The sequence below is a fragment of the Lactuca serriola genome, chromosome 9 (genome assembly GCF_051521515.1).
Source record: "Lactuca serriola cultivar US96UC23 chromosome 9, Lser_US96UC23_V15, whole genome shotgun sequence".
NCBI lineage: Eukaryota > Viridiplantae > Streptophyta > Magnoliopsida > Asterales > Asteraceae > Lactuca > Lactuca serriola.
The window spans coordinates 47,147,399-47,164,966 of NC_136416.1; the positions used below are offsets into that span (position 1 = coordinate 47,147,399).

The following is a 17,568-nucleotide window of genomic DNA, read 5'->3' on the forward strand; positions in this document are numbered from 1 at the left end:
TTATGTGGTACTCCGACTCAGCACATCACTTTAACCACCGATGCTGGTATAATTCAGGTACGCCATGCATGTGGTGAAATGGGGCATGCCAAGAGAGATTGCCTAACAGAGAGAGGTGACGGAGGAGAAGGAGGAAACTAACGACAAGACATAAAGGAGTAGCGAGGAATCCCGCTTTTGAGATTTTGGTATGTCCTCTAAATAAGAATTATTTGAAAATTTAATTTATAATTATATAAGATTAAAACTTGGGGAAACATTTAAAAGTAATTATAATAGCTCACTCATCTGAAACAAGTCACATCATTCATGAGAGAACTAAAGATCCGTTCAGGGAAGCCATGATGGCTTAGTATGTACATCAGGGTTGTGCATAGCTAAGATTTTGCAGACTTAGAGTTAGTGATTCTGCCTTAAATCTTGTTCCTTTTTTGGTAGTGGATTTAGGGAAGAGCCACTCAGTTGACCGTCTTATTCATCTTAATTATACATAACTTGTATATGCCAGGCGATCATAGAGGTACCGAGGAGGATCATAATATAGAGTATCAACACTAGTTATCAAAACACTGCACTATTCGCAGTACGATTTGTCGCAGTGGTAATATCAAGGGGAAAACAAAAATCACTAGAACGTTTACACAGAGTACATTGTTAAGCACACTCAGGATACACCGTCGTATAACAAACGTTTCTTTCAAATCGACCTAACTTTTGTTTCTGTAAAGAGTTCGTTGTCATCATTTTTCATGAATTGGAGTGGTACTCACCATACTAAGTGCATATGTTTCCATCACCTTGACCGTCAAATTCACGAAACCCTCGTCATTCATAACGACAACCCGACCCAGACCTCAAAATCATCTACCTCGTATTCTAAACCCTGAAGTACTCATGTGAGGAGTACCTTGCCCTCCGAAACCTTGACGACCGTATACTCAGCAGACCTTCCCAAACTACCACTCGTCCAGGATATCAAGTTAGAGCATAGAGGCTAAGGACGAATATAGCCCACCTATCACTATTAAGTATATACGCGAGGGTGGTATATAATTATGATTATGCAGATTTAGTATGTGTGTTTCCGCCTTATCTCCTGTTCTTTGTTTGGTTGTGGACCTGGGGTAGAGTCGCACATCCGACAGTCTTACTAATCTTAATTATATACTACTTGTATACATGAGGTAATGATAGATGGACCAGACATGAAACCATCTTGAGCAATAAGGCAAAGTTGCCCAAGTCTACGAGTGGTTATTCTGCCAATCAGAGGAGCACAACCCCATGAGTACTACTAAGAAAGCTAATTTCATGACGAAAACGAGGGGATGATGTGACAACCCAAAAAAAGTTTACCTTATAAGTCCATCCAATCAATCGAGAGTCAAACTTGTTTCTTCTATCTTTTAGCATTGTTAAGGATCATTTTATGGGTTCTAAGCCTAGTACACTTAAGGATTGGGTGTAGGGTTATGTCAGCTTAAGTTCATCGTGTTGCATTCGAGCCAAGAACTCCATCAAGAGGAGTGTACGGCCGCAAACATAAGTGTACGGACATACACTCAAGGTGGCCGTGAACTCATGCCCTTATGTAGGGTATTCCTTCATTACTCTTCATTTCTTACACTTTCAACTCAAGAACACCCAAATTCTCTCTCAAGTATCATCAATAATTACTCATTTTCTCGTCCAAATCGTAAGTGATTCTTCCTTGTATTCCTTGATATCCTTCTATATCTAGTATACCCCTATGATTTCATTCATAAAGTCACCACTTTTGTCTAGATCTTCAAAGATCATCATATTTCACCAAGAACACCAAGAACACACACTTGTTTTTGGTGGCCATGAACTCCCAAGGATCCCAAAATCATAAGTGTTTCTTCATGTACCTTGTTATACTTGAAATACCACTAGATCCAAGCCTTGATTATTCATGTTTAAGCATCACCTTCATGATCTTGAAGGGTATACGGCCGTGAACCCTTCATAGGTTCATTGGCCGTACACACCCTAAAAGGGTTCCAAATCATAAGAAATCCACCCTTGACTTATTGTTTACCTCATTGCACGACTACGTCTTGGTTTCACATGGATCAATCACCCTTTTTGCATGTTTTTCCTTGAGTGTACGACCATACACTCCTTGGTTGTACACTCCCTTGTGTGGCTGTAAACTTCCTTTAGTCAATCACATGTGATTGTAACACTTCATTCCAAGTGTTTCCTAGTCCCTAAGGTTGTTTCCTTTCATGTTAGTTGTTTTAAACACTAATTACATGCCTATATATGCCATCATATATCATTTAAGACTCGTTTGTGTCTCGGAAATTCATTCGTGGAACTTCACATCCTTACGCGAATCTTTAATTGAATCACCCACATAAGGTGAGTTCATACTCCTATAATCAATCTTTTAACTGTTTTAAATGCTTTTAGGGGGGGGGGGGGGAATACATGTTGAACACAATGATAATTGTGTAAATGTTATTTGTGATAACCGTCACTTTAAAGGATTTCTTATACTTTTATAAGTGATCAAAACCATTTCAAAAACTCTTTTAAATTATGTTAGTTATTGTTTATAAAACACCGTTTTTAAAGTACAATCATAACTCAGTGGATAAATGAGTATTTTATTCAAGTCAGTAACAGTTCAAGTAAACATACTAGTAAACTATAATAGGTACAGTTTAGGGGTTCATTACATACTACAACTAGGACAGGGAGGAACATACTATAAAGAGAAACAAGGAGGAACATACAATATACTATAACAGAAGAACAAATCATGATTAACACACTTATACTAATTATTCCCAATAACCTAAGAAGGGAACATATCATGAACTCATTGTTCTAAACAAAAGATGATAATAAAAGTGGTATAAGGATATATATATATATATATATATATATATATATATATATATATATATATATATATATTAGGTGTGAGTCTCGTGTATTACACGGGTTGATTAAAAAAGTTAAATATAAGATGTAGACATTAAGTATTTTCTAAAGTAAAATTTTGAAATAAATAAAAACTAAATAATGAATAAGTAAGTAATTCAATTTATACTAATAAAAAATTATTATCATGTTTTAAATAATGGTGGTTAATATGAAGGTGTAAAAATTAAGTATTTTTTAAAGTAAACTTTCAAATAAATACAATAAATAGAATAAACCATAAGGACCATTTACGTAATTTGTCTTAATTATTCTATAATAATAAAACTAATTAATATAAATTCACAAATGAAATTTATTAATATATTAATAGAAATAAGAATTCACAAATGGAAGGGTTACTATATACATTAATTGACATTAATTACTATAAGGTGGCATTTAATATGTGAAATTGAATAAAAAATGAAAAAAATATAAAAATGACAAGTGGGAAAAAAATAATTTTAAAATTATAAGAAAATGACATGTGTCAAATTCAATAAGAAGTTGACATTTTATAAAATTATCTTTATTTATTAGGGTAGATATATATATATATATATATATATATATATATATATATATATATATATATATATATGGTACATCTACAATATGTCATGGTTTATATATATGGGGTACATCTACAAAGTACCAGATTTATTTATAAAGGGGTACATCTACAAAGTACCGGACAATAATAAATAAAACACAATAAATATATACAAAAACTCACAACAGTATCAACTAAGGCATTAAGAGTATAGGATTTCATTACTTCTAGTAGTCGTCCAAACAATAGAACAACGCCACATAACTTCCTAGTAACATGAACATTCAGTAAAAAGGGGGCCTATAATGCTAACTTAAGAATTCCTTGGTAGATACATCAGGGATATATATATTAATCGGATCCGACAGACAGTAGGATGTGTGTAACACCGTAAATTTTCAAACAATTTTTTTTCCATTAAAAATCACATAATTCTCATGTCACGTTTCACGAAAATCCCATTTAATTTATTTACAAAACACAACTCTATATTTTTTTAATAATAATCCAGGATTCGCAAATCATAACTCCATCTCTGGTGTGTACAATCAAGTCGGTGCCTTCCCACGATTCTGAGAAAAACCTGAAACACATAACACATGACATGGTAAGCACGAAGCTTAGTGATTTCCCAAAAATACCACATACAACTCATTAGCCACTCGAGGCTATAACTCAATAAGACCCTCCGGTCAATGTGTCTCAGTGGGACCCTCCGGTCCAACAACTCAGATGGACCCTCCGGTCCCTCAACTCAACATCTCAATATAGTACACAGAAAGCATAACACAAAGCAAATAGCAGGATATTTCATTACACAACTCATGCACATAAGACCCTCTGGGCACACATAAAAATTACCACTCAAGGTAAGTATAGTGAGAAGACTCACCTCGGATGATGAACAACCCGTATAATGTTGCTGCTACGCACCGAAATCTAACTTTGAGCCAAAACCACAATTAACCCGTTTAGAAACTAAGTCCAGACTCTCACTCATTAGGTCTAAATGAAGACCATTAACCAGCCCATTAAAAGCCTAAAACCCATTGGGCCTACCAAGGCCCAATAATAAATGGGCTCACCCGAGGCCCAATCTCAAAACTAATGGCAAGCCCAACACAAGGGCCCAAGTCAAAATTATAATAATTCTTTGCTTATAGTCTCTAATTCACAAGCCCAAAGATTCATACCCAATCCTCACGGCCCATGATAAGATCCAGCCCAAAAGCCCACAGTGAAGTTACACGGGGCGTACCTCTCTTGGTACGCTCAGTGTACTCACGCATGCTTGAAACTGATCAGGGACTCCAACCCAGTACGTGGGGCGTACTGGAACTTACGCTAATGTACGCCCAGTTTTGCTTTAGTCCATTCTCTTGGTCTTAACTTGTTAAGACATTAACTCATTTCTTAGATATGGACTCCCTATCATCTCTTACTCCATAAAGTTAGTGACTTTAAGCCTTTGCATGGCTAATAAGGTCACAAACACATAAAACTCTTATTCTCTTAACTCAAAATGCTCAAATCTCATGCATGGGTTGATTCTCACACTCAATACCTCATTTTTATGGATCCTCACCACTAGAAACACTTAAAAGGACAAATATTGAGCTCTGGAGTGCAACAACTCATAAAGCCTCAAGCTTTGGGAACAAAAGCCCTAAAATGGACCATATCATGCACAAAACAAAAGGATGGGAAAGCTTTGAGCTTTATACCTCCAAATGATGCTCCAACTACAGAAAAGCTCAGATCCAAAGCTTGAACTCCAACTCTATTCTCTTTCATGCTCCTTCTTCGCTCCAAAAGTTTCACAATAACACTTATAAGCTCACAATGGTCACACACAAGCTCAAAAACGAGGATTAGGGTTTAAGGGGGTTCATTGAATGAGGATGGTGGACAGGAATAAGGCCATCTCATTCTTTATATAGGGACACTCCTTTTAATTAGGGTTTTCTTCTGTGCCTAGTACGCCCAGCGTACTAGGTGGCTCAACTTAAATGTCACGCGTATGAGTACACTAAGCGTACACACACGTATGCCTAGCGTAATTTGCTGCCAACATTTTCAACTAAAGGGCTTATCTTGCCAAATCATAAATTATCATTGCTTCCTTGATATAACCCTGATTCCCACGAACCTCAAACCCACGAATAAGTGACGAGATGCCCTAAGCTCCTAGCAACTCGTCACAACCCCGGGACACCCTCATGCCCGGTTTGCAGCCTACAAACCCTAATCACGGACGATCTGAAACAGGATGTTACAATGTGTGCTTTCCGCTTCATTTCATGTTCCTTGTTTGGTTGTGGGCTTAGAGCAGATTCACCCAGTCTACTATCTATTCAATCTTAGTTGTATATATATTCCGTATACACCAAGTAATCATAAGGAGTACCAGGTATAGGTTAGGTCATAATATACAAATTCAATGCACCATTTTCTAGTACAAAAACATACTCTTCAGTTAGAACATTTAGTAGGCTAAACTAGAAACTTTTCAGTGAAAGGGTTTAATCTATTTCATTAAACCAGTATAACTTAAAGAGCCATTAGTGGTTAATTCTATAATACCTTAGTTTATACATCAGGGTTATATATAATTAATATCCAATAGGCAGTTGGATGTGTGCTTTCCGCCTCATTCTGTGTTCCTTGTTTGGTTGTGGGCTTAGGGCAGATTCACCCATTTAACTGTCCGTTTGATATTATATTATATATAGCTAGTACAAACTAAGTCATTATATAAGGAACTATTGTGGTTACTATTTTTACTAAAGGAAATAAGGGTTTTTCTTAAAGAATTTTTTTATCAAATAAAGGAACTATTACAATTAACTCTGTAAGTACCAAATGAATACACCAGGGTTATATACAATGAAGATCTAACAAACAATGGGATGTGTGACTTCCGCCTCATTCCCTGTTACTTATTTGGTTGTGTACTTAGGGCAGATTCACACAATCGATTGTCTGTTTACTCTAAATTATATATAATTTGTATCCATTTAGTGCTCGTAGAAGTAATTGTAAAGTCATTTTTACTTTCACTCATTACATTATAAGATATAGGATTTTCTGAAGGAACATGCGAACTTTTCTAAAAGAACTTTCAACTTACTTTACATCACTAAAATACTTATGAACTCACCAGCTTAAATGATGATCTACTCTTTCAAAATAACTTGTATTCTCAAGAAACTAGTAGACAGGTACGCGCGCTGGGATTCAGAAGATGAAGTATAGTAGCTTCATGTCCTGTTTTGTTATTTACTTTTGGATTCAATCTTTTGTGAATCATTACTAGTAAACACTTTGACATTAATACAATGGTTGTTTGTTACTATGATTGTTATGATACATGTGTTGTGATGCTAAACATGACGTCCTCCACCCCCGAACGTTTCCGTTGTTCCGGTTTGGGGGTGTGACAAAGACACTACTAAATCATCTTGACTTGGAGATTCATAAAGTTGCAAACTTTATGAAGTCTAATCATTCCAACATTCTAAAACAAGAAAGTAAAAGGACAAAACTCAATATCTTTGTTTCCTTCTTCCTCCTTATTCTTTCTTTAGCTTCAAAAAGCACCAAACTAGCTCAAAAATGGTGGAAGATGATTAGGGTTTGCAAGGAACAATTTAGGGGAACGGAGGCTAATATAAGGGAGGCTATGAGGGGTTAAGGATCTTTAAATAGGGCTCATGCCCTTGAAATTTAGGGTTTTTCTCATTCAGCTGCCACCACACTGTGTTACAACACCACCACGTCATGGTGGTCCATAAAAATTTGTGGCCCAAAAGCTTTTCGCCACGCCGTGATGAGGCTTCACCACGACGTTGCTAAAAAGAACTCATACACAAATCGGGAATAATTTCATACCTGGAATCGAGTGTTACAAATCTCCCCCCACTTGAATTAGATTTTGTCCTCAAAATCATTCCTTACCATCCCAGGCACGCCAGAAAGCTCGAGCAACACAACCACAACCCTGAGCATTCAACAACCCTCCCAAAGGCAACTAGACCCATCCCTAGTAGGGCTCTCCAAACCTGATGATGAACGAATCCTTTCTCAGCCTAAAACAATCCCATGCAGAATAACAACTTCTACTCAACCTGAAATATGAAGTCTCGAATTGATCTGAATCCCCGACAGACCGCCCATACCGAACCACTGCTAATTCATTCCATTTAACTGACTACTCAACTTCTAAATACCTAAGGTTCCCACTAGAAAACAGAATCGCGGGCTATATGTTGTTGCCGAAAACTTTTTACTTAACCAAAGGGATTAGATATTCCCTCAAGAAAAAGGCTCATCCTACTGATAACGTTCCCATGAATATAAAGAACATCAAGAGACAATCTAGGAGTTAAACCTTCTGGTGCTGAACAAGTCACTGCTTCCTTACTGCTGAACCGATACGCTTTTGCTATAATCCCTAAGTTCCAAACTTGTCCGACCCACACACAAATAGAATTATTCCAAAACATGATCACAATGGCTCTTCCTACCACCAGAACCAAAAACATCTTTTTTCCCTTGAACCCTTCAGCTGATGCCCTTGGCATACAGATTCCTTAATTCATATCTTACTATAACAAAGGCCTTGAATGAATACACTCACGACTCCCAACGCGATTTTCCACCAAAAGCCAACTCGGTACATCATTCGTAACCGAAGATCCAAGGATTTACACTTGCATTTCATTCGAAATATTTTGATTAATGACAACCCTTTACTAAACCTAGACATAAAGATCCTCAACTACCACTGAGACTGCCAGTCTCACACCTGGTCCAACCACTAGGTTCCTAAGAGCCCAATAGACACGGATACCCCAGCTAAAGCATCACTTTGCGCCACTACCACAACCATTCCTATCAAAAACATGATCCAATACTTCAACCCAAACAATCTCTATCCGATCCCACCTGTATTGCCACAATCACACGGGCCTTGCCCATGGGTCCCACCCAAACCATACCACGGAGCAGGCCATGCCCATGGGTCCCACCCATCTAGAGCTACACAGGTTCGACCCCGCCTCGGACCCTAATGGTCCTCCCTCCATAATAGATAAATGCTCTCTGACAACCCTGTTCGTCTTGCCCCAAGGCACAAACTGATCCTCCTTTATACTCATGACCACTTAAATGATAGTCTACCTCAAACTGGTGAATGCTACGATCTCATCGCATCCTTACAACACTTCTAACCAACCATGGTTACCACACATGGTTTTACCACACCTGCACCATCTCAACCCTAATCATCCTGAGTCGAAACCCGCATCCGAATGCACTCCAATCTGGTGTTCGGGTCATGCTTCGAACCCCAAATCCTTCATCATACAAGAATAGGCAACGAGGCTCTAACACAACCCTCAACCTGGATCCATCCACAATCCTATTGTACAACATAAAGAAGACGCCGACCAACTGTTGGAAGTTTCCTGAACTCCCAACTTACACAACTTCAATCCAGACAACCACTAGGTTCATCTATCCTCCTGACCGGGATGTGAAACTTGCCCTAGTTCCACACCCAATCCAACTCCCAGAAATTCTGATCGATTCTCCCCCACTTGGATTTGACGAAGCTCTCCTATGCCACAAAATTTTATGGATTCCCAACCCATCTTATCTTCATATAACATGAACCGACTATGACCTGTGCTTATCAATGCTAGCATTCCATTACTAGCCAATCTCGATGATCGCCCAACTCCTGAAATCCAGATAGATACTCCCCGAGATCCCAACAACCCGATGAAACATCAAAAAATACAAGCCAAAAATTTCGTTTGAAAAACATCATCAAAAACTATAATCATCCATCATTAAACGAAAATCAAGTGTCAAGTATCTCAAAATCTCATATCAAATATTGTATCAAAACCAAATGAGAAAATATCAGAGTCTCAATTAATCACAGGCTGAAAGCTGTGGTGTGTGTTATGCGATCATCCAGAGCCCTTTCCTTTGTTAGTAGAAGTACCTGAAACCAAAACTAAAAACTTTAAGCACGAAGCTTAGTGAGCTCCCCCAAACTACCACATACCATACAATAACACATATAGCACATACTGGGCCTTTCCCACTGTATCGGGCCCCGCTCGGCATCGGACTGAAGTCCGACATAAATTGGGCCCCGCCCACTACATCGGGCCACGCCCAACATCGGACCGAAGTTCGAAATAACTTAGGCCCCGTCCACTACATCGGGCCCCGCCCGACATCAAACCGAAGTCCGGAATAAACTACACATAACTAAAACATGAACATATAACATAATCACATATACTGCATCGGGCCTGCCCGGCATCGGACCGAAGTTTGGAACATATAACACATATCATAAACATTCATGAATCACAAAGACATCAAGCATACGTACTACTTCTCGGGACCACCCCGACATCGAACCAAAGTCCGGAACTACTATCATCTAAACGAGTCGTCATTGTGGTCGTAGAGCCGTTCCTGCTGGAAGGAAACTCACCTCTCAAATATGCTGAAACTCATGCGAGGTAATATTGTCTGCTGGTCCAAATACTCCGCGACTATCATGACCAATTAAACACTTTGTCAAAAACTGGAGATTCTCTATGGTTAAATGACTATTCTACCCCTGTTATGGTGTGATAGGTGCATTTTATGCACCTATTTTTCATGTTTATTTCCGTCTTTTTATAGCATTCTACTTCATAATTCTTGCATTTAGTTGATTATTAGGGCAATTACATATTTCATTAAGAATGCCTGGTACTTCACTATTTTTGATTTATTTTGCAGGCATTATGGAGCTTGGATGCATGGATGCTTGGATGCTTGGAGCGTAGAGCTTTGGAACATGAAGATGGAGCCAACAGTGAAGACATTTTGGAATTTTAGCAAAGAGCATGGGCCATGCCAAAAACGCATGGTCAAGACAAATGGCCATGCCAAAGAAAAACACATGGGCAAAAGGCATGGCCATGCTAAAAACGCATGGCCTCATGGCATGTCACGTGAACTTTAATAAAAGAGCAGGAGACGTCATTTTTGAAGGGGGAACGGTTTTGGGAGCAGTTGGGGCGATCTTGGGCGATTTTAGGGAGAATTCTTGGAGCTTTTGAGAAGACCTAATCATTGCAAACATTTGGATTTGATTTTTGTAAGGATTAAACATTCCAATTCCATCTTTATTCTTGTTTGATTTGTTCTTAGCCATGTGTGGCTAAGAAACCCTAGTTTCTAGTTCTTGTTCAAAACATGTTGATTGCTTGACTTGAAGCATATGATTTGATGTTTAATTTGTGATTCTATTCTAGTGATTATGTTTTTGTTTAAACTAGAATCCTTGAATTTGATTTGTGTTTGATTGGCCACTTTCATGAATTGAATTTTTGTGCAGTTAATTAACTTTTAGGGCACCTAATCGTTCTATTGAGTTAATAATTGGTAACAAGCAATAAGTTTTCTTATTGTAAAACATATATCACATGTTTTCACACTTCCGAGCGTATGAGAAGAAATGAACATTGTTGGAAAGCTTGTACAAAACTTAATGCGGTTTTTCAATACAATCTAAGAGCGTGTTTAGGTTGAATTAGTAAAGCTAGGTCTAATCAAAGAGCGTGTTTTGGTTAGATAATTTGGCAAGCGAGAGTTATTAGAGCGTGTTAATATCTTTCAGTACCAACATAGAATAGCAATCTTGAATTACATCAAGTCATAATCAAGTTGAACAACAACATTGAGAACTAGAACTAGAACCATTCAATCAATTTGTTTACAAATCTATTTCATTTTCTGCATGCTTTTAAAGTAGATTGTTATTTAGTTATTTACTTTTGCAAACAAACCCCTCTTTGTGACCAAAGTACCTTGTGCAAAAAGGTATAGACTTTTGTCCCGTGTCTCTGTGGTTCGACCCTGCTTGCCTTGTACTACTTTTTAGTGCATTAAAGCAGTGTATTTGGAGTCTATTGTACCCATATTATTTGTTGGGTTTGACACCCCTAACAAATTGGCGCCGTTGCCGGGGACACGGTGTTACTAATTGTTTATGCCTAGATCTTTTCGTACAGGTACACCACTGCCAATTGACTCGGAGATAGAGAAGACTGCAAAGAAGTTAAGGAAGCAAGCCAAGCTTCGTAAGAGGCAACCGGTTTCCGGTACTTCTTCATCATCCAATCCCCCGGTCATTAACATTTGGGAGGATATTACCCTCTCAAGTGTGTCCGCATCCGAAACAGAAAGTCCATTACCTTCACCTCAACCATCCTCATCCAGAAATACCACCCCACCCTCTTCACCTACTCATCACAACCCAAACACTACACCCACAGAAACTTCAACCACTACTCATACCATGGGAGACAACCATGGAGGGAATCCGCCTCCAAATCCACCACCCGAACAAACCCTTCGCCAATGGGCGAGGCAAGAGGTTACTCAACAACCTCTTTGCATCACCTATCCGGCAGCCACAAACCTAGAATTAAAATCCGGTCTCATTCACTTACTCCCAACCTTTAGAGGCTTAGAAAATGAAGATCCCCACAAGTTCCTCACGGAGTTCCATGTTGTGTGTGTTGGCATGAAACCGCACAATGTCACTGAAGACCAAATCAAGCTTAGGGCATTCCCCTTTGCAGTGCAAGACTCAGCAAAAGATTGGCTTTATGACCTTCCACCGGGGACGGTCAACACATGGGTAGATCTTGCACGCCTCTTCTTAGACAAATACTTCCCAGAAATGAAAGCCTCAGCTCTAAGAAGAGAGATAATTGGGATCAAACAACACAAAAGAGAAGCCTTTCATACATATTGGGAGAGGTTCAAAAAGCTTTGTGCCCGTTGCCCAAAGCATGGTATTAGTGAGTATCAAATCCTTCAATACTTCATTGAAGGCATGACTCCTTGGGAAAGAAGACTTCTTAATGCTTCAAGTGGAGGATCTTTGACTGACAAGACCCCAACGGAGATTCGAGATCTCATAAAAAACATGGCGGAGGATTCAAAGCACACTAGTCAAGATGAAGATTGGTACACAGATGCACCTCGAGGTGTAAAAGAGGTGCACACTCCTCAAATTGAAGCTCAACTATCCGAATTGACTAAGGTGGTAATGATGCTTGCTAAGGACAAAGGTGTGCAATCCACACCCCGTCCCTGTGGCATTTGCACTCAAGTGGGACACCCGACTGATATGTGTCCTCAATTGCAAGAAGAAGAATATGAAGAAGCAAATGTTATAGGAGGCTATTCCGGACATAATCAAAGAACTTATGATCAGCCCCGAGGCAATCAAGGGTGGAACAACAACCAAAACATGGGTTATCAACAAAGACCCCCACTCCATTACCAAATAAGGCCTCCATTCTCACAACAAAATTACCAACCGAGGCAACTACAACCCCCTCAACAAGCTGGATCCTCAAATATGTCCTTAGAAGACATAGTCAAAAGCCTTGCCACCAGCACCCAAAGTTTTCAGCAAGAGACCAAGGCAAGCATCAAGAATCTTGAGCAACAAATGGCACAACTTGCTCAATCGGTGAGCAAAATGGAGAATCAAGGAAAGCTACCTCCTCAAACTGAAAAGAACCCAAAGCACAATGCTTGTGCAATTAGCTTGAGGAGTGGAAAGAAATATGACGGCCCGAAGATGCCCGAAGAAGAAGAAGAGGAGTTAGTGATAGAAGAACCACCAAAGAAGGATGCAAAGAAAGAAGAAATGGTGGAGAAAAAGAAGCCGGGAGAGAAAGAAGCAAAGATCACACCACCACCTTTTCCATCAAGATTGAGCAACAACAAAAAAGAGAGAGAAGATAGTGAAATCATGGCAATGTTCCGGAAAGTTGAAGTCAACATTCCTCTCTTAGATGCGATCAAACAGGTACCTAGGTATGCTAAGTTTCTTAAGGAACTTTGCACATCTAAAAAGAAACTGCGAGGTAATGAGACAGTGAAAGTAAGTGAAAATGTGTCTGCAGTTTTGCAGAAAATGATGCCCCCAAAGTGCGAGGATCCAGGTGTTTTTACCGTTCCTTGCAAATTGGGAAACTTGTATGTCCCCCGTGCTATGCTAGATTTAGGAGCTTCAATTAATGTTTTACCATATTCTGTTTATAAATCTATTGGCATAGGCACTTTAACAAAAACAGGGGTAATCATCCAACTTGCAGATCGTTCTATAGTACACCCAAAAGGTGTATTAGAGGATGTTTTGGTGCAAGTTAATGAGCTTGTCTTTCCTGCAGATTTTTATGTGCTTGATATGGGAGATGATGACCATCCATCCTCGAGTTCCATACTTTTAGGTAGACCATTCTTGAAAACAGCAAGAACAAAAATTGATGTCTACAATGGTACATTGTCCATGGAATTCGATGGGGAGGTCATCAACTTCAATATCTATGAAGCAATGAGGTACCCAAGTGATGTTCATTGTATAAATTTTGTTGATATAATCCAACCTTTGACTGAAAAGTGTTTTGAGTTGACTAACCATGATTTGTTGGAGTTAGTCTTGAGCAGGAATTTTGATAGCAAGTCAGTCAAAGAAATTGCAGGAAATTTCAAGCTAGATGAAGAGTTGCTGGAAATTGTGGAGAGCATGGAAGAAAAGAAGCAAATAAGGTATGATAATAGCAATGTGAAATTGCCCATTTCTGACACAAAACTTCTTCCTTCCGTTGTACAGGCACCTAAGCTAGAATTGAAGACTCTTCCAGATCATTTGAAGTATGCGTACCTTGGGGAAGAGAAGACTTTGCCTGTCATTATCTCCAACAAGTTGTCCATGGTAGAAGAAGATGAGTTGGTGACTTTGCTGAAAAAGTATAAGAAAGCTATTGGGTGGACAATTGCTGACATAAAAGGGTTGAGCCCTTCCTTGTGCATGCATAAGATCCTCATGGAGGAGGACTTCAAACCAACTCGAGAGGCACAGAGAAGACTGAATCCACCCATGATGGAGGTGGTAAAGAAAGAAATCATGAAGCTGTTGGATGCAGGTATGATTTACCCTATCTCAGATAGTAAATGGGTGAGCCCCGTTCAGGTAGTCCCGAAAAAAGAAGGGGTCACAGTTGTCAAGAATTCTGAGGGAGATTTGGTGCCAACCCGTGTGCAAAACGGGTGGCGGGTTTGTATTGACTATAGAAAGTTGAATGCCTCAACGAGAAAAGACCATTTTCCTTTGCCATTTATTGACCAAATGCTAGAGAGATTGGCGGGTAAATCTCATTACTGTTGCTTGGATGGTTTCTCGGGTTTTCATCAAATTCCGGTAGCCCCGGAAGACCAAGAGAAAACCACCTTCACTTGTCCCTTTGGCACATTTGCTTATAGGCGTATGCCTTTTGGCCTATGTAATGCACCCGCAACATTTCAGAGATGCATGATGAGCATTTTTTCTGAATATGTTGAAAACATCATTGAAGTTTTCATGGATGACTTCACAGTCTATGGAAACTCCTTTGATGAATGTTTGAGAAATCTAACAAAAATTTTGCAAAGATGCATTGACACAGATCTTGTGCTTAACTATGAAAAATGCCATTTCATGGTGGACAAAGGATTGATTCTAGGTCATATTGTGTCCCGAAAAGGCTTGGAAGTTGACAAAGCCAAGATAGATGTTATCAAAAGTCTTCCTTACCCGACAAATGTTCGGGAAGTTCGTTCGTTTCTTGGCCATGCAGGTTTTTATCGGCGGTTCATTAAAGATTTTTCAAAGATTACAGTGCCGATGTGTCAACTACTCCAAAAAGATGCTGAATTTGAACTCACTCAGCCATGCAAGGATGCCTTCGATCGTTTGAAGGATTTACTCACCTCTGCTCCAATCATCCAACCACCTAATTGGGATCTCCCGTTTGAGATCATGTGTGACGCGAGCAACACGGCTGTAGGAGCAGTATTGGGTCAAAAGGTGGGTCGAGCACACCATGTCATCTACTATGCATCAAAGACCCTTGACAGTGCACAATGCAACTATACCACAACAGAAAAAGAGTTGCTCGCTATTGTTTTTGCACTGGAAAAGTTCCGGCAATACCTCCTTGGAACTAAAGTGATCATATACTCGGACCATGCAGCCATAAAGCACTTACTTACCAAGAAAGATTCGAAGCCGAGGTTAATACGGTGGATGCTGCTTTTGCAAGAGTTCGATATTGAGATCAAAGATAAGAGCGGGAAAGAGAACCTAGTCGCCGACCATTTGAGCCGAATAGTTCAACCCGAAGATGCAATCCCCATCCATGACACATTCCCGGACGAGCATTTGTTTGCTATCCAAACACCACCTTGGTATGCGGATATATGCAACTTCATGGTGACGGGAAAGTTCCCACCCGAGCTCACGAGGTCACAGAGAGATAAGATCAAAAAAGAGGCGAGAAGGTACATTTGGGATGAACCGTACCTTTGGAAACATTGTGCAGATCAGGTAATAAGAAGATGTGTTGAAGAACATGAGGTACAATCTATTCTCAACTTTTGTCATAGTTATGCTTGTGGAGGGCATTTTGGTCCTCAAAGAACTGCCAGGAAAATTTTAGACTGTGGATTTTATTGGCCCCGACTTTTTCATGACTCTTACACTTTTTGTAAAAGTTGTGAGAGATGTCAAATGACCGGTTCTTTGAGTTCCCGAAACCAAATGCCCTTGACCCCCATCTTGGTTTGTGAAATATTTGATATATGGGGTATTGACTTTATGGGTCCTTTTCCTTCATCCTTTGGGAATTTATACATCCTTTTGGCTGTTGACTATGTTTCCAAATGGGTAGAAGCAAAGGCAACAAGAACTGATGATGCAAAAGTTGTTGTAGATTTTGTCAAGGCTAACATTTTATGTAGGTTTGGAACTCCAAAAGTCTTGATCAGTGACAGGGGCACACACTTCTGCAACAAAACTCTTGGATCAGTTCTCAAGAAGTATGGAGTCCAACACCGGGTGTCCACAGCTTATCACCCGCAAACAAATGGACAAGCTGAAGTGTCAAACCGAGAAATCAAGTCCATACTTGAGAAAACAGTGAACACAAACCGCAAAGATTGGAGTTTGAGATTAGAAGATGCACTTTGGGCATACCGAACTGCATATAAAACTCCAATTGGGATGTCACCTTATAGACTCGTGTTTGGCAAAGCTTGCCACCTCCCTGTTGAACTGGAACACAAAGCTTTCTGGGCTGTCAAAAAGCTAAACATGAAGATGGATGAAGCGGGCGTTCAACGGAAGTTAGAGATCCAAGAGCTGGAGGAGATAAGAAATGAAGCATTCGAGAGTTCACGCATCTACAAAGACAAGACCAAAGCATTCCATGATAAGTACCTCTCTCGTAAGACCTTTGAGATTGGTCAAAAGGTATTACTCTATGACTCTCGACTTAAATGGTTTTCTGGTAAGCTACGGTCCCGGTGGGTAGGACCGTTCATTGTTACTAATGTATTTGATCATGGTGCAGTCGAGATTAAGAGTAACAAAACTGGAAAAGTGTTCAAAGTTAATGGCCACAGGTTAAAGGTTTTCTATGAAGGTTTCCAAGAAAAAGATATGGAGGTTGATAGCTTGGAACGCCCGGACTACATTGAGTGAATCTAAAGGGCAAAGTCGAGCCAAAGACTTGAAACAAGGGCGGCTAACCGAGAGGCAACTCGGGAGTATTTCTTTCTATTCTCTTTATTTTGATTTATTTCATCCGTGTTGCAATGTTTTTACGTCTTTTCGAGGGTTCCACGCAAATAACTTTTCTATTTAAAGATCAAAGAAAATATGTTTTTGTTTAAAAAAAAAAAAAAAAAAAAAAAAAAAAAAAAAAAAAAAAAAAATCGTGAGTTTCATGTTAACAGGAAGAAAACGCACGGGGTAAGCCAAAAACGCACGGTCATAATTTTGCCCATGCTTCCACTTCGAGGTTTTTAAGAAAAAAAAAATTTTGGCATGGGCTGGCTCCAAATCGCACGGGTAAGGGCCAAAACGCACGGCCTAAATCCTAGACCATGCGTGTCATCGCATATTGTAGCAAACAGAAAAA

The 17,568-nt window shown here is 39.4% G+C and overlaps 1 protein-coding gene across 1 annotated transcript; it reads left to right on the plus strand.

Moving 5' to 3' along the window:
• Nucleotides 1–11,576: 11,576 nt before the first annotated feature.
• On the plus strand, nucleotides 11,577–17,129 carry LOC145075661 (uncharacterized). The gene is made up of 4 exons (XM_079021821.1): nucleotides 11,577–13,539; nucleotides 14,077–15,042; nucleotides 15,142–16,006; nucleotides 16,142–17,129. Exons 1-4 carry the CDS (start codon nucleotides 11,577–11,579, stop codon nucleotides 17,127–17,129), a joined length of 4,782 nt encoding a protein of 1,593 aa, XP_078877947.1.
• Nucleotides 17,130–17,568: the final 439 nt, after the last annotated feature.